Below are 23,570 nucleotides of genomic sequence, written 5' to 3' on the forward strand. Positions count from 1 at the left end.
ACCCCTCAGCTCTCCTCGCCCTTCCCTCTGGGTTTGCGGGATTCCAGGCCCTGAGCACCACCCAAGAACGCTGGCAGCTTCTCCTGGGCTGCTTCTCACCCTGCAGAATCAATGAGTACCCAACTCTTATCAGCTCATCAAAGTCAAAACTTTCTAAAATGAGTTTAATTAAAACAAGAGGCTCTTGGGTTTTCTCAGATTCGATGCAATGAAACCCCCTCAGAATACTGGCTTGCTCTTTGCTTGTTAGCTAGGTCTCTTTGTTCAATTCCGCGTCTCTGATGACCCCAGTTCTTGGAGAAAGAGGGAAAGAGGGAGGGAGGGAAGAAAATGAAGCAAGCCCACCGCCTCCCTGATACTCCCAGCTCCCAGAGATGTCTTACAAGTCTTAAAGGCTTAAGAACATTGCAACTGGTAGAGAAGATCAAACCAAATAGGGTCACTTATGGCTATTAATTCACAAGAACTGTGAGCAGCAAAGCAAGAGAAAATGCCCATCTAAAAGCTGATGGGGTCGACCGCTGGTTGCTGGCTGGGACTGTTCCCTCCCTGGATCCGCGCTCTGGCCCTTCCATGGCCTGTGGGGCCAGAACAGAAAACTCTGCATCTTACAGAGAACAGGACGGTGCCAGAGGAAGGAGCCAAGTCTCTCCCCAAATTTCCCTCTTCCTGACCACCTTGAATACTTTATCTTCCTCAGATGGTCCCCAAATCCCTCTCCTTCCTTAATATTCAAGCAACCCCTTGCTCATCTGGCTCCAAAATTGACTTTAGATAGATTCTACTTCCTGAACTATCACTCTCTTCGTCCCCTCAGAGGTCTATGAAAAGTCGATGTGTAATCAGGTATATAACACCAGCAAAAAAAAGACAAAAAAAAACAAACCCACAAATCAGAGCAAACGTTGACATCTTTTTATTATGCATTTGACAGTTAGTATTTTCTGAGTGTTAGCGTCTGGATTTCTCGCAGAGATATCATCTTGCCGTTGAGCCCAACAGCGCATATGCATTTTAAAAATGTAATTCAAGCTCTGAGGAACACAAGCTTGGATTTGGGACCCAATTTAAAAACTCTCTACATACAGTGGCTTTATTTTTCACAGAGCCACATGAAGCAGTTGGAGGAGAGAACAGTTTCGCAATAAATAATCGCTTCTCTAAACTATACACAATCCTGCCAGCAAATCCCTTCCGTTTCCTTGGGGTAGATATTCACTTTTATACCTGGAATAACTTATGAAATACAGAGAATTTAGCATTTGGTCAAGGCCAATGCTCCATCATTCACCATCTTACATTTCCCCACATCATGATCTCGCTCGCACTCAAATGCCACTTCTCCTCTGTCTGCCACGGGGGGAAGGGGTGGAATGGAAGGGAGTGGCCTCTGCCCCGTGATGACCTCACACACCGCTGCACTACCTTTTGACACTCACAGTCATTTCAGAATGGCTGCAAGAAGAGCACAGCTGAAAGGGACAGTGGACCGTCAGGCGTCACCATTCCCAGTTGGTGCCAATTATACAGATAAATAGGAATTTACATAATTTACAAAGACTGTGTGTGGCTTATTTTGAAACCATTGCTCCAAAGATACACATTTATTCATGAAAGCAAATAGAAGATTCCCTCTCATAGCCTTGAACTGGGGCTGCCTTTCCAGCGGCTTCCTGCAAACAAGGCCTGGGGGAGCAAGGCCTTTGGTGCACGGGCCTGGCCGTCTGCAAAGGGCCCGGAAAGTCAGTCAACTGGACAAGAACACGTAGGCTGCTTCCTGTCCCCGAGTTCAAAACCCACAGGTATGAATTTCGTCATTTTCTTGTCACAACGTCAAGGTTTCTCTTTTTTTATCCCTCTGTTTTTTGTTGTTGTTGTTTTTTTAGATATATTCTTCTGGTGGGTACAAGCAAGCACAGATGAAAATTTCTGTCTATATGCTCAAGCTCATCGACTCCTGTACATCTAGCATCTGCTTCTATCGCCGCTGCTGCCCGGCGGCCCACACTAGCCCACGTCATCACACCTATGATCTGTGAGGCTCCAGCCGTCAGCATGCTCCCGCTGCTCGCAGCAGCTGTTACAAGACAACATGTGTTTACATTTGCAAGGAGTTTGCAAATGTCTAGTCGAAAAGTCAAGTCGAAAGCCAGCAACTGGCTTTGCAATGTGCCGTACCTCTCCCGAACCAATTTCCTGCATGAAACCTGAGCCTCAAGCAGCAGGCCCCAGGGCACATCTGCGATCATTTTCCGTTAGGGGAACCGGACCTTTTGGATTGGGGCATTCTTGGTGTAGGGGTGAATTGTTAGGTGAGGACCCTTCGGGTGGGTTTTCTCCCCCAGGCAGAACTCATTCTTTGTCTTCAAAGAGGTGGGAATGTGAACCGAGTCAGAGCAGGACTGAGGCCTCCTAACACAGGGCGCTGCTGGCCTCCTCTCCCAAGGGGCTCCTGAGAGGCGGGAGCAACAGGCAGGCAGAGCTCAGGGAGGGGAGGACCACTGCCGGGCGGCATTGGATGGTGGAGGTCTAAAGCCTACTTGCTCTCTCTGCCCTTGACTTCAACCTATCTTGGAGAAAGGGCGAAAGAAACAAAGAGGTGTTTTACAAAAGGAGAGCTTTGCACCAGCTGAAAAAGGCGATTTCTCCCCTCCTCCCACCCCTTGCATGTCTAGCCTGGTCCTCGTTTTGAATTGAACCTCCTCACCAGTGCTTCTTGGCAATTTCAGAGCCTGCCATCCACCTGGGAAGGTGTGAATATAATAATACCAGCAGATGCGGCCACCAGGAGCTCTCCTGCAGCCTAGGCCCCCCTTTGATTGTCACAAGCTCAGGACAGCAGCAGCCTCCCCTCTGAGAATGTGAATCCAAAATTACTAACTCGAGTCTTGCAAGAAAGTAAGTAGGGACCGTGACTTATAAGGAAAAAGCTTTTCCTTCCCAAGAAAAGCTCCTGTAAGGAGCTTTCTGGGACCCAGTGGGACACCTGTGCCACCATTCTCATGTTCTCAACATTCCACAGAACACTAACAAAAATAGCAAAGTCAAGGTCATGCTTTTTCTGTGCAGGCTTCTCTTGCCGTCCTCGAACACACCCAGCACATTCCTACCCCAGGACCTTTGCACCTCTGCCTGAAATTTCCTTCTCTCCATCATCCTTCTGGCTCACCCCTCTCCCTTTATACCAGTGTCACCTGGCCAGAGAGGCTGCCCCTGTCCACCCAATGCAAAATTGCAGCCACCCCTAATACTTCCTCTCCTTGTTCTGCTTTCCTGTTCTACACACATCTCACTCTGTATATTAGGCATTTGTTTTCTGTCTGCTTCCCCCACTACTTAAGGTCCAAGAAAGCAGACTCTGCTTTGTGCCCTGATGTGTCCCCAACATCTAGCACACCGCTTGTGTCACAGGTGCTCAACAAAACTTTGCTGAATGAATGAATAAATGATGCAATGGATGGATGGTTTTAATCACATCCCTCCCTTGCTGAGAGGAGTCTGAGTCTGGGGTGACGAAGAGAGAAAGAAGAAAAAGAATAAAGAGGCAAATCGGGGACCAGCTGGGGCCTGACTCATGCTCCCCAGGGACCTCTCATGCCGCCTCGGGCCTCTCTCCCTCTGCTTTTTTATTATGGATGCTGACAGATCCCTCTCTGGGCAACTAGAAATGACCTGCCACTGATCAGGAAAGCCTCCTGTATACCGAGGCCGGTTTAATCCTCCCTTGATCAGTCCCTGTAGGAACCCAAGACACGTCCAGGCGACTCTGTGACCATAAATTACCATCCCATTGCAGGGGTGTAGGCAGGGCATTAATAATGAGTCCTGATTGATAGAATGACAAATAAACCCAGTTTGGCTGCAGGAAACCCTAAGGCTCTCAGACAAAAAAGACAAGCGGGTTAAAAAACATAATAAAACGAATCTGGGGAGACTTAGGGGGCCTGCTACCAAGATGCTGTAATTCACCTCTGTCCAGAGGCACTGGCTCAAAGGAAGAAATGACTGTTTTTCTATAAAGACCATGTTACTACGGGAGCAGAGGCAAAACGCAGGGCCCCGGCAGTGTGGGCTCCGAGCAGAGCAGTTGGCTGGCTTTGTCCATGCCCGGTGAGACCCAGGGCTGGACATCACTGCGCTAAAGCCACACGATGCACGTAGTCAGCTCCGAAGGCACAGGGCAGGCTAGCTAGGGGCAGGGCCGTGACAGGCCATCTACAGCTTCAACCTGCTCTGTCTGTCCTCCGAGACGATGTACCACAGGCACCACGGCCTGTTATGTGGCGCCCCACGGACCACCTCTCAGGCCAGATGCCACTCCCACACGTCCTACATGCCCCACAAAGTGCAACACCAACGAAAGCAGCTTCACCTCCTTGGATGCTGGCCTCCATTGGCACCGCTGGCAGTCACTTCTTCTCCGTCCAGTTTTTCTGCTGTCCCTGAATGCCTGTGGTGAGAGGGCTGGTTTTAATGAATCGGCCTGCATTTCCTTGGGGCTGGTTTCTCAGTGTCAGGTGATGACTTCCTCTTCCCCAGAACATGAGCGCATTCGCCAAGGACCACGTCTGGGGCACCATTTCTGAAGGCTGAGCACGCAGTCAGGGGACGCCTAATTGAGCCTCAGTTACTCATCGGATGTGAAAGAGACAAGAAGAAAAATGTGGTTGTCACTGGGGTTGCCAGCCAGCAGATCCTGGGCCCCTGGCCACAGTGGTACCTGTTCTGTCCGAGTTTCTTGTGCGTGCACAGGGTGGCACCTGAAGGGGTGCCACCAGGAGGGGTTTCCAGGGTGGCTATGCCTGCTGGGTTGGTGAGTTTCAGCCCAAAGCAAAGAAAAAGGGGAGCAAGCGGCACTAACAGGAAAACCCGTTAAACGAAAACTAAGTTAAACAGCCACCCCCGATCACTCATTTGAGTCCACACTGAGGCAGTCAAAAGCTCCTCTCCAGCAGCTGTGATAGACTGCAGGGTCTCAAAGTCGGGGGCCTCCGGGGGCCACAAAGTAAGATGATGAGGACAATGGATCCTTCATGTCCCCCTCAAACATGAGTGGACCCCACTCAGTTCCAGCCTATACTGGCAGGAGAGAATACGGGGTCGATGACCCCAGGGGATTCCATTGGTCGTTTTTAAAGACGTTAAAAATACATATTGGGTGGGGGGAATGGTGTAGGTAATTGTTCAATTTTGCATGTGTTGGCAATTTATTCAGGTTTTGGCAAAGCGCTGTGCAGTCCAGAACGAATAGTCTGGAAACCAGACCCGGCCGTGGCCACAGTGTGGCTCAGTGCGGAGAGGCAGCCAGGAGATGGGGACGGCCTCCCGGAGCTGAGGGCCCACAGCCCCTGTGTGCTCCGTCCCTCACGTCCCGGGCTGCAGGCCCACTGTGGTCAGGGCACGGCTGAGCCCTCCTGCACCACCTGGCAGTTAGACCAATGCCCCCGGCCCCACACCCGGCCTTGCCTGCCTCAGTACAACTGGTACCCGAAACGAGTACGCGAAGAGGTAGGTGTACCTGCCGACAGCCAGCGTCCGGCTGCAGAAGCGCGCACAGGCCCTGTCGTTGCCCTGCACACAAGTGCAGCGTGGTGTCCACTTCGAGGGCTGGCGGCTCCGCGGAAGCCCTGCGGACCTTCTGCCACGGGAGCTTCCTCTGTAGTTGGACAGGCCATAGGGCACAGTCTGCCTGCAAAGGACAGAGCAGTGTCAGGGCCACGTCTGGAGATGCATGCCTGGCCACCCTGACTCATGGGCACGGAGCTGGCGAGCAGGTGCTCACACAGCAACGAGCTGTGTGGTGCAGCGACGTCCCACGGGCTGGTGTCCACACCCTCCCCCTGCACTTTGGGTCTGAGGAAGCCTCTGGAGGGAGTCCTCCACCCTTCCTTTCTGCCCCAACCCTCAGAAAGGGTGCTGGGACCGAAGGGTTGGAAAGATGGGGAGGACCTAGGGGAGACGGAGGAAAAAGTCTCCACATCCTTACAGCAGGAGCCAGCAGACGCCTGGGTGTGCACGCGGCTACGTTCAGTCTTTTCAAGATCGAACCACGGTCCTTGCAGAGCAGTTGTGGTTTTTCTTCCTGTACCTAAACCCCTACACAGACATTCCCGTTGACCTGCACGCTGGTCCCAGCCTTTCTCCTTGAGCCAATGCCCGGGCCTGGCCATCGATACCAAAAGGACGTCTTCCTAACCCGGCAGCCCGAGGCGGGCCCTGGCTCCCGCCCCGCCTGTCAGAACTTCAGTGCCCACATGAGCCTTGCAGTCTGTGCTGATAGGCCTACAACAATGTAATTACATTCAGAGACACATCCTGGCCTGAAATGTCGCTTCCTTGAAGAGATAAACGCTCTGTGCCCTGTGAGGTGTGGCCAAAGACAGAACTGGCCTTGGGGAAACTCTTAGGAAGAAAAAAGTCTGAAACTGTTTACCAATTTTGTTTACAGTTGGAGCTGGGAGGGTGACAGTGTCATTCAGAGCAATAAACATTTAAATTTGTTTCTTATGCTCGTATATATCCAAACCATCGCTCTCCAGAGAAAGGAAGAGAGGATTGCCAGGCAGTTCAGTGGGAAAAAGTTAAAAGCATACGTTTACTACATTAGTACCAATGAACAGGGCTTAGGGGACAAATCACTAATAACCAGAGGAAACTTATGTGATGGAAAGTCACTTCTCCAATAAGTCTCGGTGTTCCTGCCAGGCCCCAAAATGACTGTGAGCCTACGCAGCACCACAAACACCCACCCAAAAGGGGTCCTGACATCTCTGTGTGTCCAAGTCATCAAATTGAATTTACTCTCATTTGAAACACACACCGTGGAGCCTTGCTGGGTGAGGGCAAAGTGGGGGTGCTCCACCGTGACCTGATGCCTGAACGGAACTTCCTCCCTACTGGGTTGGAGGAGAGAGCTAAGGAATGTCACCATATTATTCTATAGAACCATTGGGGTGCTCCCCAGAATGAGGCAGGCCCAAACGGAGCGGTCCGTGTTCACTGAAGGGAGAAGGCAAACAGGGTCCAGTCCTGTTCTGAGCTAAACCTTTGCTAAAAACCCCATTTTTCCTCAGGAATGGGAAATGGGGGGGGGGGGGTTAGCCAAACAATACAGACATTGTTGCGAGGCAGGATTTGGTTAAAGGTCTATATTTCCCGTAATAGGACCACATTAAATCTCTAAGCACTGACATTAAATCCAGTCCCCCATTTCTTGGTGAAAATTACACTGGAAGACTAACAACTCTCCCATTTTTCCATCAACAGCAAGACCTGCCCTTCTGAAACTGCTGTCAGTTGGTGATGCATTCATGTGTGCAGAGCTACTCAGCTTCAGCGAAAACATGCGAAAGTGTTTTAAGTAAGGCAAGGAGGCAATGTGGTATTTGTCAATAGAGAAATGCTACTCTCTTTCCCAGCAGCCAAGTGCAAAGAGCTAGTATGCAAACGAGCTTTTGCCATTTTCAAGAATGTTCACAGAGAGGTAGGGCCCCTCCCCTCCCCACTGTGCGAAGGCATGGAACCCCCCGCTCCAAGCCTGGGGTGATTGACGCATGGGCTCTGCTGGCTGACCTGGGCGGGTGGGGGATGATGGAAGCTGACGCACTGCAGGGCCGGCCCCTAACAAGAGTTCCAGCTCCAGTGGTGCCCACCTCCCATAGGCCGAAATGTATAGGTTTTCAATGAATCAGAGAAGCTCTTAGTTCTGCGCTTTACCTGAACAAATATGACTTGAAAACACCTGGAAGTTCAGGCTTAAATTTAGAATTCTGAGGCTCCTTGGAGTTCCGTGTTGAAACATGGCAGCCCAAGGAGATTCAGCATCTTTCCCTCTGTCCTGCTCCATCCCACACCAAGGGGAAGGCGGGCCTTACCCACCCCTGTACGGATACACCCCCCAGCTCCAGCTCCCCCTCCTCCTGCAAGCAGCCACCCTTTGGCCTTGTTCGGTCCCTGGTTTCAGACCTGGGAAGGTACATGAACAGCCCTTGAAGTGAACCCAGGAACATTTGGGTAGGAGATTCCAGGATCCTGAATATTGGAACACGGTCTAGAAGAAGGGCTACTATGTGGCTTTCAGCCCACAGACGCCTCGCAGTGGGTGGGAGACATGGTGAGAGGAGGAACAGAGGCAGACCTCTAGCCCACAGTGCCCGGACAGGGGTCTTTCTTGGCCAGCTCTAAGACTGCATTCCCAGCTCCTCAAAAGTAGGAAGGTCTTCTTTTGTATCTGCCATGGACCTAGCACAAGGTTGGACAAATAAAGACTGTTGCTTGACCAACTTGTAGTTAATTGTGAGATAATCTAGTCTAGCAATTCTGGATTCTTTCCAACCTAAAAAGTTCAATAACCATGAAATTTGATTACATAAAACTAACATTTGCCAAGTATCCACTCTCGTACATTTAGAGGAGATGGTGTGTGTACATGTATATATACACACACACACACACACACACTCACATATATACAGAGAGAGAGAGAGAGAGAGAGAGAGAGAGAGAGAGAGACTACCTAGTATTATTCTAAGTGTTATTGAGATACAGAAAGACATATGAATGTCTGATGTCTGTGCTTTCAGGACTTCACATGCTACCAGGGTATGAAAACAGGTAAAGGAAACATTACAAACCAATGTGTACAGGTATGTGCAAGGTACACAAGAGCACAGAGAAGGGTTATCTGGTAATTCCATCATTATGTTGTAAAGCACTTACATGAAGATCACTCCACCCTCTCAACAGTTTCCTGATCTACAAAAGGGTTGTTAGACTGGATAAGACATGGCACTGCCTGAAAAACACTTACCAAGAGTTAGCAGTAAGTTAATGTTCGCTACTGTTGTTTGCTTATTTGGTCTGGGAATTCAAGTGAGTTGTATCAGGCAGAAAAGTCCCACCGACCACATGTGCATTTGAGATGTGTGACTAAGCAATAAGAGGTGTAATAAGGAATCAGAGTATTAGGTTAAAACGTTGGGTGTACAGGGTGTACGCCGTTCTTTGCCACACTTTCTTGTGGCTGGTCTGTCATTCAACACTGCCCGTCCAATAAGCACTTGTATTTCAATTGCCTTCGTGCCCTTTGTCGTTTACTGTTTCTTGAATGGTGAAATGGAAAGACCTAATGGTGGAACCATGAAAATGAAGTTAAATCGGCCAAGAACCTTTGACTAGCACACACTCTGCACATATTGTTTTAGCCTATAGAGTTTGGAACATGCAATTTTCGTCAAGGAAGGCATCTCTTCTATCTATTAATGTTTCAGTTATAACACAGAGCTCCATACAAAAGAGAGGCAAACGAGAAGAGCAATCTAAGAGTCCGTCATCGGCTCTTAGACTAAAGACCCCTCCAGCACACCTACATATGTCTAGTGTCGTGTGTCTTTGAGTAATAAATTGCCCCTCAACATATGTACTCAGAACATTCATTATTTGATTGGGGATGGTGATGTCAGAATCTTATTTATCAGTGTTCCATATTTGCCACTTTTCCCCAAATGTCACCTATAAATGTTACTAAATATTAAGCCTCCAAATCTCTCATATTCATTCTTCATCTGCAGCATCACACTGAAAGCATTTTATTTCTCTCTACAAGAAGCTTTTAAATAAGGAAAGCTGACTTCTTTAAGATTCTGTTCTTAAATTCAGTATTGCCTGTTCATAGTGAATTAATGATCTCCAGCTTTCTAATGAGGAAACTTGCTTCTATCCCTGAATTTTAAAGGAGAGATACAGATATTCCCAAAGGCAGTGAAGGAGCTTCAGTGGCCAAAATTCTAAAGTCTCAGGAAAGTTTATCAAACTGTCACTCTCTTTGGTGGGCTGCAGCCCCTGCAACTAACAACGGCGACCAGACCTGGAGATGAGCTGCGCCTTCCACAACTAAGATTGAAAGGACAACTTGACTTGGATGGAGCTGATGAGTCCTGGGAAAACCACACCACTGTTCCCCAATAAAAAGTCCTGGAAATACACACTATTCCCCAATAAAGTCCTGTTCCCCTACCCCAATAAAATCTGTAAAAAAAAAATAAAAAAATTGTCATTCGCTCAAAAACCCAGTTCTCACCCCACCCCCATTAAATGCCATTCAATAAATATCTGCTGAGTGTTTCTGATGAGCAGGCCCTGGACTAGACTCTGGGTGAACATCCCTGAACAAGACAGACAAGGGACCCCTTTCACCCAAAGTTTTAACCTAATGCCGAGACCAGCAAATTGGCATTTGTGGGCTTCATTCAATCGACAGGGTTTTTTATTGTTGGTTTTGTTTTGTGGTTTTTTTACTCTGAAAATTTCACATAAACATCCCAATTTCCAGCTTCTTTTGAATAACTGGTAGTTATACTAACACCACACTCCATCATGGAGACAATTGTCCAGAGCTGAGTGATAGTCACGAGTCATTACCACTCCATTTGCCCCAGCCCCCACCACTCCCAGTTACTTTCCTCTTGTCCTTCTTTGCTCACTTTTGTTACCTTCACGGGCCTTTTGAGTTTACAGCCCCTGGTCTAGTGGCTTGTCCCATAAAGCAAAGCCAGACAGGTCATAGGACACTGTGACAAAATTGGTCCTTGATGCTGTTTTTATAAGTATAGTTGTTTTCAGTTTTAAAAAACCCAGTTCTGACTGACTGTCTCCCCAACAAATAGAACATTTTCACTTCACAATCCCCAATGTCAAGTTGATGACCGATCTCCGTCAGGTCACACTTTTCCTGCTGAAATGAGAAAGCAAGGACGATACTGCCTTCAGGCCCAGGGGACATACTGTACAGAAGGTGTGACGCTGCTGACCAGTCCTGTGGCCAAGAAGAGGAGAAACAAGTGTTTCCCACAGGCAGACAGGCAGGAGGCAGCCCCCAGCTGCCAGGCCCCAGTGGTCATGAGATACCGCCTCCTACCATTCCCCAGGGAAACAGCTTCTAGGCTCCAACACGCTTTCTAACTACGGCTCGATTTCAGGTTTTATTCAATTCCTTCCTTTGAAGGCACCACTCACCTGCTCCTGGAACTTAGAAATATCTTCTTGGGCAAGGGAGAAAGTGTAGGTCGCCTTCATTTATTATCTTTGTAACCTTAACCAGAAAGAACTTCTAGCTAAGAATTTTGTTCTGAAGACAGGGTGCAGTAACTATAGAAAGTGGCTGAATATGCAAAGGCTGAGAAGAGCGTCCATTCACTTCAGCAAACATCTAGGGGACCCCCACTATGCGCAAAAGCATGGGGGCACTGGGCGGGCAACACAAGCTCAGATAGGAGTGCCTCTCTCAGAGGACTTAAAAGCCTGGAAATCTCTAGAGCCTGGGGCCCGTGTAGGTTGTTTTCATCTCCTAGAATCCAATCTCTTACCTTCCCCTTGGGGAACTGTCCCTCCATCCTTGTGTGAGGTCTTGGTGAGACTGCCAATCAACGCCTAACCTCTGCCTGCCTAAGGACCCATCAAGCGACTCGAGCTGGACAACCAACCCTCTCTCTCCCAAGACAACTGAGTGGAGCAACTCAAGATCAGAAAGTACTCTGAGCCTCTCAGTGCCAGGTGTCCCATCCTGCCTTGTCTGTGCCACTGCGCCCTGGGACCCCCGGTCCTGACCCTGGTACCTCTCCTTTCTGAGCCTGGTGCTTTCCCTCTTACATGTGTGTGGGCTACCCTGTGTCTTTCCAATAACTCCTTTCATGCTGTTAGCTGGACTGGGTTTCTGTTGCTTCCGACCAGGGACTGCTAGCTGACCCAGAAGTCACTTTCTTGAGATTGATGCAACCATGATCTCTTGGGTTTAACAGAAAAACCTGGAGACTCTCCAGCTGCCAGGGACAAGTAGAGGTTTTCTTTGTTGCAACAAAGCACAAAAGAATGCGTTCAGAATCAGGACAAAACCCAGCACATTCAGCTGGCTGGAGTCCTTTCTTCCCAGGTGTGCCCACTGTGAAATGTTTGCTTTGGACCACACTGTCCTTTAGGCAGGTGGATGCAAGCACAGTCTTCCAAGACGTGCAGAGCCCGGCCCCCTGACACTAGCTTGACCACCTCGGAACTCTTCTCCTCCAGGGAACGTATTCCAGGTCCATTCATCAGACGCTTGTGAAAGTCTGCTGTAGACCAGGCCTCATGCCAGACAACCAGAGGGTGTCCCTCTAACGTCCAGGAAAGAAAACAGGCCAGGAAATCCAGCTCCTCAGCGACCTCATTATACAAGCAGAAAACACACATACTTTCTGATTCTAAAGACTATCACCCAAACCTTCGGCTCACAAACAATGTAGAGCGAACGGGCAATCGGTAGCTTTACTTCCACGGCAGAAAATTCTTGCATCTTTAGTTCAGAAGACCCCACGGCTGACTGCTCATCCAAAACCCGCCAATGTGCAAAGTCCTCCTCCCGTGACCCTCGAGTACCTGGAAATATCAGGCAGGAAGGAGCAATGTGCTATGCTTGGTGGTTACCTTTTTTTAAGACACCCCTCTCCAACCCCCACCCCCAAAACCCAACTTTGGGGTTTATCCAGGACTTAACTGTTTAGGAATTTTACCAGAATCATAACTACGTTCAGAGAAAGTTGAGCACTGACCCCCACCAATCAGACATAAGAAGAGGGGTCATGTCTTCATCTGTACTGCAGGTGTAGCTTCCTTTTTGTCCCTAGGGGTCGACAACAGCTAGATTTTGTCCAGCCAAAGTCACTGGTAGTTTCTGCCTTGGTCACCTCTGCACCGAAGGCAGCCGGAGTGGGAGCTCAATAATACCTCAATTACCTAAAAAATAAACATCTGTTACGGAAGGGAGGGACAGAGGGAGGGAGGGACAGAGGGATGGAGGGACAGAGGGACGGAGGGAGGGACGGAGGGAGGGACGGAGGGAGGGACGGAGGGACGGAGGGAGGGAGGAAGGGTCTAAAATAGCCATGACTTCTAGGTCACATTCAATCTCCCAAACGTATAGACTCCTTGGCTGATTTATTGGATTTCTACTACTGTCATCCTCAATTGGTGGATCTCTGAGGGTCTTTCTAGAAAGAATATGGGTCTCTAGATTACATGAAGCAGAAGAACTGTCTGGATAATAGCCCTGCAGGCCTCTCAGCACCATGGAGGAGAAACCAGAATGCACAGAGAGGCATCAGAGGTGAAACCAGAGGCTCCACGAGGGTTGCAGACACAGGTTTCTGGTCCAAATTGAAGACTAACTCACAGAGAACCCCTGGGTAGCTCCCCTCCCTCTGGGCTTGAGATGAAAGGGCTGGATTTCTGGAAAGGCCTGGCCAGCTCCAAATGCCTCCTAGAGATTCTCAAACATCCTCTGTCACTTGAACATCTCCACACAGCACAATTGCTGGAGAAGACCCAAGCCCTTCCTTCCCGCAATCAAGCCACACCTGAATATGGGGTTCCTGCCTCGCTCAAGTTAAGGGGTCCCCAGGACCCCACCAACTGTATTTAGAAAGCTTTGACCTAACCCGTTTCCACTCTCCCATGTCCTGTTACCCTATAACTGAGCTGAAATATTACCCCATGCCACACACTGTATCATCCCATCAGCTCACGGGGACACAGGCACAGTCGTCCCTGACCCCAGGCACACGTGTGCTGAGGGACACTTAGAGGAAGCACAGGGGTCAGAGAGAGGAGAGTAACAGAAAAATCCTTCTGTGCTTGTTGTGAGGCATGGGGTTTTCGAGAGTTCCGGCTCATAAAAACAGTGAGAGAAATTGAGCCGTCCGACAGGTGGGCAATGGTGCCGTCTACAGACTCGTCCAGATCAGCTGGTCTCCCCTCCATCTGGCCTAACCCAAATGTGTCCCTGCGAGTCAGGCTAGAGTTTCTCTCCCCAACCCCCAGTGACCCCAAAGAATTCCAGGTCGCATGGAGGCATGGGAAGCCCACGTCTGTTTGGCATGGCCTCATTAGGACTTTATGCAAAGCTGCAGACAGATGTGGCCCAAAATAGTTCCCAGCAGTGGAAACAGAAGGGGTGAAACAAGGAGCAGGGCTTTTTTTTTTTCTTTTTTTTTTTTTTTTAAGATGGGGTTATTTGGAGAGGGATTAAAAAATATATATACACCATCACATATCCATTTAAACAATCCGCAGAAAGCAAGAGAACATAACCCTGCTGAGGATCAGGACATTTCACCTTGGAAACTCCCACTGAACAACAACATACTTCCCTTCGCAACGATAATAAAGACACCCTCGTTTTCCCCCTAATGGAATTGCTTGCGTCCTTGTGTCATGTCCTTTGGGTAGCTCCGATCCATTAACCACTCACCCCAAACTTAGAAGACCTGAGCCCCCTAGAGATGCAGGCTTTAGCACCAAACCAGAACCCAGGGTCAGGGTGAGGGGGCAGGAGGGGAAGCAAATTGCGAAAGTACAGGTCGGATCCTGCCTTTATTAAAAATGTTGATATTGTGTCAATTACGACATGGCACTTATTTTGATTGTTTTTAACAATGTAAATAACTTATTTTTTTATTGCTGACTTTTCAGCCTCTCCTTAAAGTTTGCACTCGCTCTTTTTTTGTGTCACTCCCCTCACTCTATCCTCGACCCTGCAAGGACCCAGTTGGAAATCAGAGTCATTAAAAATCCAGAAAAGACGCATATACCACTGCTTTCCCACTGACTTGCTTCTGACTTTTGGCAAAGCTGTTTTATGCTCCCCAGGTCATGGGCGAAACTGTCCACCGTGGGCCATTCACACCATCGCAGAGAAGAAGCGTGACGTCTCGGCCATGGCGGCCTCCGTGCCTTTCTCATCAACTCCTGAAATGAATCTGTTTCTGCTTTTTAAATTACTGGGACAGGGCACAGGGCTCCCTGGCTGCCCTGTTCTAGAGTTACTGTTTATGAAGCCCTCCTGCTAAGTTGGCCCTGAGAAGGCCATAAAAGATGAGAAGGCCTGTGTTCTCCATAAGCTCTTGGCTCCTAAGACCCTCAAGCTGGGGCCGATGAGAGAGGCAACCAGACACCCTGTCCTGCCTGTCCGTTCCTGGGAGACTTCGTGGATGAGCAGGAGCTAGAAGCAGCCCTCACTGCGTCTGGACACACAGCTCATCCAAGAGGTCATTGTCTGGATTTATTTTCCTTCTAAGTAAAGCTGCTTCCTATTCCAAAGAGAGGGAAAGTGTGTGCTGTGCGGGTGTCCCATTCTGAAGAACTCTCTGTTTCCATCTGAAACATGACATAGAAGGACAGCAGGTCATTTCCTTGGTAAACATCCAATCTATTTGCTAGCAGTCGTTACACAGGGCTACCCGGAGGTCCGAAGGGGACCCCTCTCTAGCCTCCATCAGACGTGTTGAGATGCTGCAGACCCAGTGCAGAAGGGAGAGCCGGAGGGATGAAGCTGAGGGAGTTCAGCACGGCCAGTGGGGTCTCCTCAGGGAAAGCACTGTTTGCCTCCCAGATTCCTTTGTTTTAAATTCTTGCAGGAATAAACTGCACCAGAGATGTCACAGCCTTTTATGTGCCTTCAGATTTAAGGCCAAGTTCCTAGCTGCAAGGTCCCTTTCATCTAGCAGAAATCCAAATTCTCCCTCCAGGGTCACACAGGGTCACGACCTCTTTGTAGCAAACTTTCTTGCTGAAATCAAACATCCCCCAACTTCAAGTCCGTCCCTTTCTCTCATCCAGTTGGGATCAGCTGCTTCTCAACTGAGCCCATCTTCGCTCCTGGACACGCCCTCACCTACTCATACCCACTCGGGGGCAGAAAAGGGGGCTTTCGGGCCCAGCGACGCCAACAGGAAGGTCACCTTGTGTGAGCCGACCTTTCCAACAAACTCTGAAATTTAACCCCAAGGCCCTCAGATTTTAAAAGATATATCTTTCCTTGAAATGTCCTAAGAGATATGCTACTCAAACTCCAAATTTCGATCTGAACATGCACCGGACTTCCAAGGAGCACATAGAAATGGAGGAAGGGAGGAAAAGAGCCAGAGAGTAAAATCATGATCAGTCAGATACCTGAGTTCAAGGTCACTTCTGTCGGGCCGATACCATCTTCTCTTATGTGTCCTTATTTATTTATGTTTTGCAAACAGATGTCCATAGAATTTCCTGGCATTGCCTCCTGGTGACCCACACTTCCGGTCCTGGGCTGGGTGAGATTGGAAATGAGGGTCTCAGGGCCCCATGGGGTCCTCAGTCTGCAAATTGCAAGGCATTGTATGTTTCCTCTGATGGTCCAGACAAGACCATCACGCAGACAGACCCCTTCCCAAGATCTCATCGTGGAGCGTTTAACAAGAGGTTCTAAATAGATCCTTCAACTTACCCCGAAACGCCAGACCCTAGCCACTGCCCCTGCCGCCCCATTAACAGAGGGAGCCCCAGGCCAGTGGCTTCTGAGCACACCTGGCCCCTTTCCCCAAACATTCCAGTTGTGTACCCAGGTGAGTGGGAAGCAATAGAAAACAAGGAAGGAGGGACAGAAAAGGTGGGACCAAATCTCCTCAAGCCTGGAACAACCTTTGATCACCAGTGTCCTTATCAAGTGGCTTATCAGCTACAGCGGCAGCCTGGGCCGCCTTTCCCAGGATCTGTAATCCTTATGCCAACTGAGTGCTAATAGGCCATCCACTGAGCAGTGTCACTCCACGAGGCTGGGCCAGACCAGGGCCGTGGTCCAAGGAGGCCAACCTCAGCAGTACTTGAGGAAGAACTTTCTACTTACAGCGTCCTCCAACCACAGAACCAGATACAGCAGGCAGGAGGAACAGCCCCTGCCCAGAGGCTGTGTACTTATATTTATGGTCATGTCTTTGTGGTATAGTGTGTTCACCAGATTCCAGCCACTGTCAGAGCACGTCCCTGGTACCTTCTCATGTCATCCTCACATAGCTCTACTCGTAGGCATCACAGCCAATGCCGCCATCATCTGCACCACCATCGCCATCACCTGCATCACCATGACGACCAGAAAGACGGTCCCTCTGCCTCCCTGTCTGCGTCTCCAGCAACAACAGACGCCATCCTGGCTCACGGGTCGGGTACCTGTTATTGGGGTCCCTGAAATCACACGGTGGGTGGACAGCCGACCCCACGTCAGCAGGAGGCTGGGGTACCGGATCCCTCCATTCCACTGGGAGGTCCTACGGTTTGGAAGACCCCTTCTCGGAGACGTGCTGACACGCCTTTCTTGAACAACACAGGGGCAGAGATGCAGCTGCTGAATCGTCGCCTTCAATACAAGTTCCAATGTTTCTATTAACCATTATCACCATTATTATTCTCACTGTACTCCTTTGGGGAGAAAAAGGACCCCACACGAATGCCATTCCGGCTGGTTGCGTTCAGCACGGCATGTTTCGGAGTGGCTAGGTCCGGCACTGTCCTCGAGTTGAGCTGATGTCTGCACCTTACATGTAGACACAGAGAGAAGGTAGGACGACCCCCAGGCCATGCGGCAAGTCAGAGCTCCTAGGTCTGAGGTCGTCCCACGCGTAGGAGTTACAAAGCCCGGATTGTCCAGCATAGTCCTAACTTCAAACGCCCTGCACGGACCTTCTCATAAATCCATCCCTACTTGTCAGCCCGGGTGGGAAACGTGCTCACCCTCACAGCATCACGGTACCTCCTTCTTACACCCTTGGCAGGATTAACAGATGGCAGGTTCCCTCAATTCTTGGGAACAAAGTGGAGAGGAAGGCAGGAGGGCTCCTTCTGGGTGTCCTGCAGCTCCCTGGGCCATTTGATGGGCTGGCTTAACTCTCCAGCCAGGGGGACGGTGGCAGGCATAGGACGGCAGGCCCACTGTGGGGTAGGACAGCCTGTGTGGTTAATTGTATGTGTCCACTTGTCTAGGCCATGGTTCCCAGATATCTGCTCCAACACCAGTCTAGATGTAGCTAGCTGGGAAGATACATTTGGGGTGTGATTATTATTTAAATCAGCAGATGACCCTCCATAATGTGAGTGGGCCTCACCTAAGCAGTTGAAGGCCTTCACAGAAAAGACTGAGGTAACCTAAAGAGGAGGCCATTCTGCTCCAGAATGCCTTTACATTCAAGACTGCAACATCAGCTCCTCTGCGTGTGTGTGTGTGTGTGTGTGTGTGTGTGTGTGTGTATTTGTATAGACATGCATATCTACACACACAGGTCTTACTGGTTCTCTCTGGAGGCCCTGACTAACACAATCCCCCACTTGGTCACGGGACACATCTGTTTTTTGTGTCCCCATGGAGAACAGCCCCATGTGTTTAAGTACAGACGCACATGGACTGCGTATTCACTACCTCTCCCTTATCTTATTGTTGGCCAATTTTCTATGACCATGAGATGGGATGTGCTTTTCTCTGATGTGGGGTTTTGCTTTTATTTTATGTCAGCAATGGAGGGTTGTTGGGGGAGGGGAGGGCTCCCTAACACGGCCAAGGAAAGTCATGAAAATCTCATGGTCCCATGGACTAGCTGTGATCTCAGCCACCTCCACGGGGGCAAGAACTGCAGACACCCAGGACACACCTGCGTCCTCTTTGGGGCCATGCAGGATATAATGGACGTTATGGGCTATGTTCTTGGAGAAATCTGCTCTTCCACGGCCATCTGCAGGGTGTGTGGCCTGTGGAGAGCATCCACACACCCTGGAACAAGAAGCCTCACTTGTGGGAGAAAGCCTTGGCGACCAGAAACTCGGTGACAACAAAAACAGGGAACCATCACCAGGCGGCAGGACTCAGCCACAAGCCAGCCATCACGACGGCTCTGCTGTGTGCTGTGTGCTGACCAAAAGGGCTGACCAAGCTCAGGTCCAGAAGAACTAAGTACGGGGAAGAACGTGGGAGAACCAGGGACCCTCATATCTTATACCCGGAAGATACTTCAGGGAGTAACTGGTCTCTCGCACCTGAACTAGACATTAACTTTCCACATGAGAGGCAGGGCAGATCTGAGCAGAAACTCCTGCAGCTTTTAGGTTCTGAACTGTGGCATAACTGGCCGCACTCATAGCATGCCCTCAACCTGGCAAATGTTCTTCCAAAGGAGATTGTTGAGTCCATCTCCATGTGACTGAATGGGCAGTAGGAGGAAAGATAACCAAACCCCGAAAATCATCCAAGTTCAACATTCTTGGTTTAGGCATGAGGGTCAAGGCTCTTTGCGTTCCCAGAGCAGGCAGCAGCAGGGACAGTGGAGAAGTTTCAGAAACCAGAAGGATCTGCTAACGGAGAGGGGGTGACAGCTAAGTGAGAGAAGGAAACACTCAAGAGGTGGTGCTGTGACGGGACCTGGAAAAGACCTCAGTATGCACTTCCGTTGTCCCTTTAGCACAAATCAACCATATTTCAGATTCTTTCGTTTCTCCAAAGGCCTATGTTCCCTGTCCCTAGAGCCCATTTTTCTCACATTGCAACTTTGTCTGAGATATCTTGAAGACAGCAAATGGACTCGTCTACCTATCAACAGAGAGTTTTAGGAAGAAAGGAAGACATGAAAGAGGGCAGGAGGGAGGGAGGGACCGAGGGGCAAAGGAAAGAAAGAAAGAAAAAGATAGACTATCCCGAAACATCGTCCTTATAGAAATTATTTTGCTTGTCTAACTTCAAAACGTTCAAGTCTGGCTATTGTCATTTTTGTTTCCCGAGTAGTTCACGGGCCTCCCAAACACCATATTTAATCCTTCTTTCCTAATGTTTAAAATGAATCAGGGTCAGGGAAGAAAGGAAGAGGTAAATCAAGCTGTGAGAGGAAGGTTAGCTAGTTGTCTGCCCTAGAAAAAGTCCAAGATCCACGGCTTTATCTCGGACCATACAAGACAACTTGAAATTATGAGACAGGATTTCAAACAGATCGCGGGGTATTTGCTCAGCCTCTCGGATGCATTTCATTTCAATCACTTCCCCGCTTCCTTGGGAACTTGGGAACAGGCAGAGAACTGAGGTGGTCTTCAAATCCTCTCCTTGCTCCCCCCTCACTTCCTCTGTCCCCGGCCCCCTGTCCCTAATTTGGCTGGTTTCTTCTTTCTCCTTCTAGATCCACCGCTTGGGGTTCTTGCCAAGGCAGGACTCAGCCCTGCCGTTGACCTCCCTGAGTCCTGGGTTTGGTCAGATCACAATGCCAGGAGGACAGGAAGGGGGACAGGTGTCAGGGTGATGGGGGCTGTAAGGAAAGGTGACCCTGATCACTGTCTGAGAAGAAGGCCGTCAGTCGATGCTGGGCCTGTCCAGGAGCACACACACACCACCACCCCGCCCCGCAACCACACATCCCTGTATCTTCCCCACGAAGAGCTCACTGTGTGGACAAGCCTGAGCAGACACAGCCTGACACGTCAGTTCTGCAATCAGCATCAATGGCATAATCTGTGAGGCCCAGGACAAAATGCAAACGTGGAGACTGGTTCAAAAAGTATGAAGACTCTTAAGATGGCAACAACAGAGAATCAAACTGAGTGAGGACTCTTCTGAGCTCTGACCCTGAGCCTGTGTCCAGGTTGCTGGGTGAAGCTGCCCTGTCTGCCATTCTGGCATATGGGTGACTTTCCAGATCTATCCCACATGTAGTTAAAAGGTCTTGTCACCTAGTTTGAAAGACATTCGACCCCTTGGTTTACCCTACTTTTCACTTCATTCTCCAGGTGTCCATGGAACAAGGTGGGAAGTGAGCCCATCAAAGCTGTCACCCAGAGTGCCCAGAGGTTAATTGGCTCGGGGATGAAGGAAACCGTGAGGGACACAAATTAAGGTGGCTCCCAACACGGTGACAAAGGTGCCTTTCCAAGCCCAGGATTCCCATTTATACCAGTTCCTTGATCAGAAGACCCGGCAGGGTGCTGGGAGTCCCAGGAGACCTCCAGAACACTCAGCGAGCAGAACGTTGAGACATCTGGTCCAAGTCCCAGATTTTGGAGGTCAAGGAGGCAAAGGCCAGATGGCTGGTGACTAGCAAGGTGGAGCCCTCTTTGCTGCTTGCAGGACGATGCTTACGCACAGGGGGTCCTAAACTAGGACGTGAAGGAAGCCAGCAACCCTTCACACAGCACAGTACCCTTTCCAGGGGTCTGGAGAGGGTAGACTTCACAGCAAGGCAGGAGACAGTTCTTAGGGACTGGAGCGGAGAAGGGGAGGCCATCTGTGGCAGTGGCAGTGGTTGACAGTGGGCAACAGGAGCCAGCCCCTGGGAGGAAAGGAGCCTAGCGCCCATGGAATCTCAGCCTGACAGGCAGGTCCTGCCAGGCCCTGCCAAGGCCACCCCAGCGCTCCCTGGAGAGCAGGTTGCTTTCAAGGAATTTGAAACTCCTTGGAACCTGGCAGGGTCAGGAAGGGGGATGGCCCACTTAGCCCCTGGGGCAGGAGATAACTTTCGGGCCTTCTCCATCTCAGAGGGACTTCTCAGGTATCTAATCCCTCTGGCCGGCTCATTTCGCTGGCTAGCAGGGAGGGCTTCCGTTCCACTGGATCAGAAGCTCTGGGATTGGGTTTCTCCCTGGCCAGGCCATCCAAGGGGTGGGGATCACACCGGGACCTGCAGACGGGACCTGGGCTGGCAGGAGGCCCAGCAAGAGTCCAACTGACCCGGTGGGACCAAATCCTGTGGGAGTGGGGAGCTGGGGGCCTGGCCGGGAAGGCCCCGCCCCTCAGGCCTGTCCCCACCAGGGCTCACTCACTCGGGGGTATTGATCCAAATGATGTCCAGGTGGCAGTAGTAGACGCATTCCTTGTCTTTGTAGGTGAAGCACGTGCAGCGCCGGGCTCTGCCGCGCACCGGGCCTCCCTCGGCCGCCTGCGCCTGCCCAGGGCTTTCTGGGCGTGGACCCTGCACTGCCTTCGCCGCCGCAGTCTCCTCGATGTCCCCTTCAGATCTGGCTGCAGGAGTGGCCCGGGGTACCCCGCTTCTGCCAGCATCTCCAGGCTGGGGGCGAGGCACCAATCCTGTAAGAGGCAGATTGAGGGGCTCCTGAGCTCCTGGGTGTGCATGCCCCTGACACTCACCCACCCCGAAACCAGGGAGAGGGCGACCACCAAACTTTCTGCAAAAGTTACAAGCTAGGTGCACTTTCTGTAAGGGCTCCAAGCTATGCCAACTGTTCTGAAAAGTTTACAAAAGCTACATGCCCAGTTTCTGAAAAGTCTGCAAGTTATGTGCATACTTGGTGGAAAGCTTGCAAACTATTTTCATTTTCTGCAAGGTCTGCAAGCTATTTGCGCCCCTTGGAAACTTGCAAGCATTTCTGCACGCTTTCTCAAAACTTTGCAATCATTTTACACAGTTTCTGAGGAGTTTGCAAACTTTTTGAAAAGGTCCCAACTTCAGGAAATATTGACCAAGCTGGCCCAGGCTGCTGGTCTCGCGTCTGCGCGTGGGCAGCAACCTCCAGAGCCCCCGCAGTAGTCCGGGCGGCCAGCTTCTGCCCCCCAGGAGGTGGCGAGCCCAGGAAAGAGGCTGTGCTCCCGCAAGGCACCCTTCCCAGAGTCCCCCCACTCCCCATTCCAGGGTCCTTTTGTGTGAGCTCCCGCCAGGAGAGGCGCGCCGCTCCGCCCGCTTACCTGCGGCGGAGGTCACTGTGAGCCCGAAAAGGAGCCACAGCCCCAGCTCCATGAACCCCGATCAGGCGTGGGAGCACCGGGCTGGGAGGACAGGCGCCTGTGGCTGCGGAAGGGCGCTCCAGCCGGACACAGCGGGCCTCGCCCTCCAGCTGTGGGGGTTCGAGGCCGGCCGCTAGCTCGCTGCGTCCCGGCTCGGCCAGGAGTTGGCTGCGGCGGTCACAAACTTCAGAGCGAGCTGCCCATCCCTGCGCAGGGCTGGCTGGCTGTGGGCTCCAGCTTTTCAGGCTCCCGCACCACCCCCCTTTGCCTCCCCGCCCCCTGGAGGGGCTGGAGCTGCGGCGCGGGGCCTTTGAACCCGGGGCGCACCGAGGGTCGCCTGGCAGGCGCGGGGGGAGCAGGCTCAGAGAGCAGTGGCCAGCGGCGGCGGCGGCGCACCCAGCACAGCGAGGGGCGGGGGCGGCACGCTGGCCCGGTGCAGTGGGGTGGGGGCCAAGACAGCTGCCGAGAGGCCACGCGCGCGCGCGCACACGCACACGCACATTCACTCACACACGCACACGCAGGCACTCACGCCCCCACCCGCTGCTTTGCTGCCCCAGAACCTCCAGTCCCCACCCCTGGAGTAATTGGAGAGATAAGAGGCAGCGCAGAACGGCTGCTATCTTTCATCTCAGGGGCTCAGGGAAAGCAACCTTTCTCAGTGTTCACCTAATGACACCTTTACCCTTAAGACCCGCCTGCCAAGGCCCAGCTCGCACTTTACACTCTACACTCGTGACTCAAGGCACTGGCTCGTCTCCCTGCCTCTCCCAGGAGCTTAGAGCCGGTGGGTGTGGGCAGTGGCCTGGGAGCAAAGTGAACCAAGAAGCAGGGTTAGCGGTCCTAGGGTGTCCCCGGGGTTTGCTTATACCCCTTGCACAGAGGGGTGGCTTCCACGAGAGACAGCTTCCTCTCCCAAGGCAAGGCCTCAGGTCTCTCCCTGTATTTCCTTCATGGTCGTCGGAGTCCACTCGCAGCTCACCTGAGACTTGTCTTCTGCACGGATGCCGCCCAGAAGAGGAGGGCTGGT

At 51.1% G+C, this 23,570-nt stretch overlaps 1 protein-coding gene across 2 annotated transcripts; it reads right to left on the reverse strand.

The window, feature by feature from the left end:
* Window positions 1-893: 893 nt before the first annotated feature.
* EDN3 (endothelin 3) lies at window positions 894-23,209 on the reverse strand. 2 transcript variants are annotated; one of them, XM_019757146.3, is made up of 5 exons: window positions 22,502-23,209; window positions 21,622-21,886; window positions 5,519-5,689; window positions 4,373-4,450; window positions 894-2,570 (listed from the first exon to the last, which is right to left on the reverse strand). In XM_019757146.3, exons 1-5 carry the CDS (start codon window positions 22,551-22,553, stop codon window positions 2,567-2,569), a joined length of 570 nt encoding a protein of 189 aa, XP_019612705.2. In that variant the 5' UTR covers window positions 22,554-23,209; the 3' UTR covers window positions 894-2,566. The 2 variants fall into 2 exon arrangements, with proteins under 2 accessions (XP_019612705.2, XP_019612703.2); XM_019757144.3 differs by having other exon boundaries at window positions 894-2,566; window positions 22,502-23,207.
* Between the last annotated feature and the right edge of the window lie 361 nt (window positions 23,210-23,570).

Source organism: Rhinolophus sinicus, chromosome 13 (genome assembly GCF_057876585.1).
Source record: "Rhinolophus sinicus isolate RSI-liver-muscle chromosome 13, RSI-T2T, whole genome shotgun sequence".
NCBI lineage: Eukaryota > Metazoa > Chordata > Mammalia > Chiroptera > Rhinolophidae > Rhinolophus > Rhinolophus sinicus.

Excerpts from the sequence above, each read along its gene's own strand:
- EDN3 (XM_019757144.3), bottom strand. The coding sequence starts at position 22,553 with ATGGAGCTGGGGCTGTGGCTCCTTTTCGGGCTCACAGTGACCTCCGCC. Across the intron at positions 4,451-5,518 it reads CGGACGCTGGCTGTCGGCAG|GCATTCAGGGACAGCAGAAA; the intron begins GTACACCTACCT and ends CTCTCACCACAG. Across the intron at positions 2,567-4,372 it reads GGAGGCCAGCATCCAAGGAG|GTTGAAGTCAAGGGCAGAGA; the intron begins GTGAAGCTGCTT and ends TCTCCAAGATAG.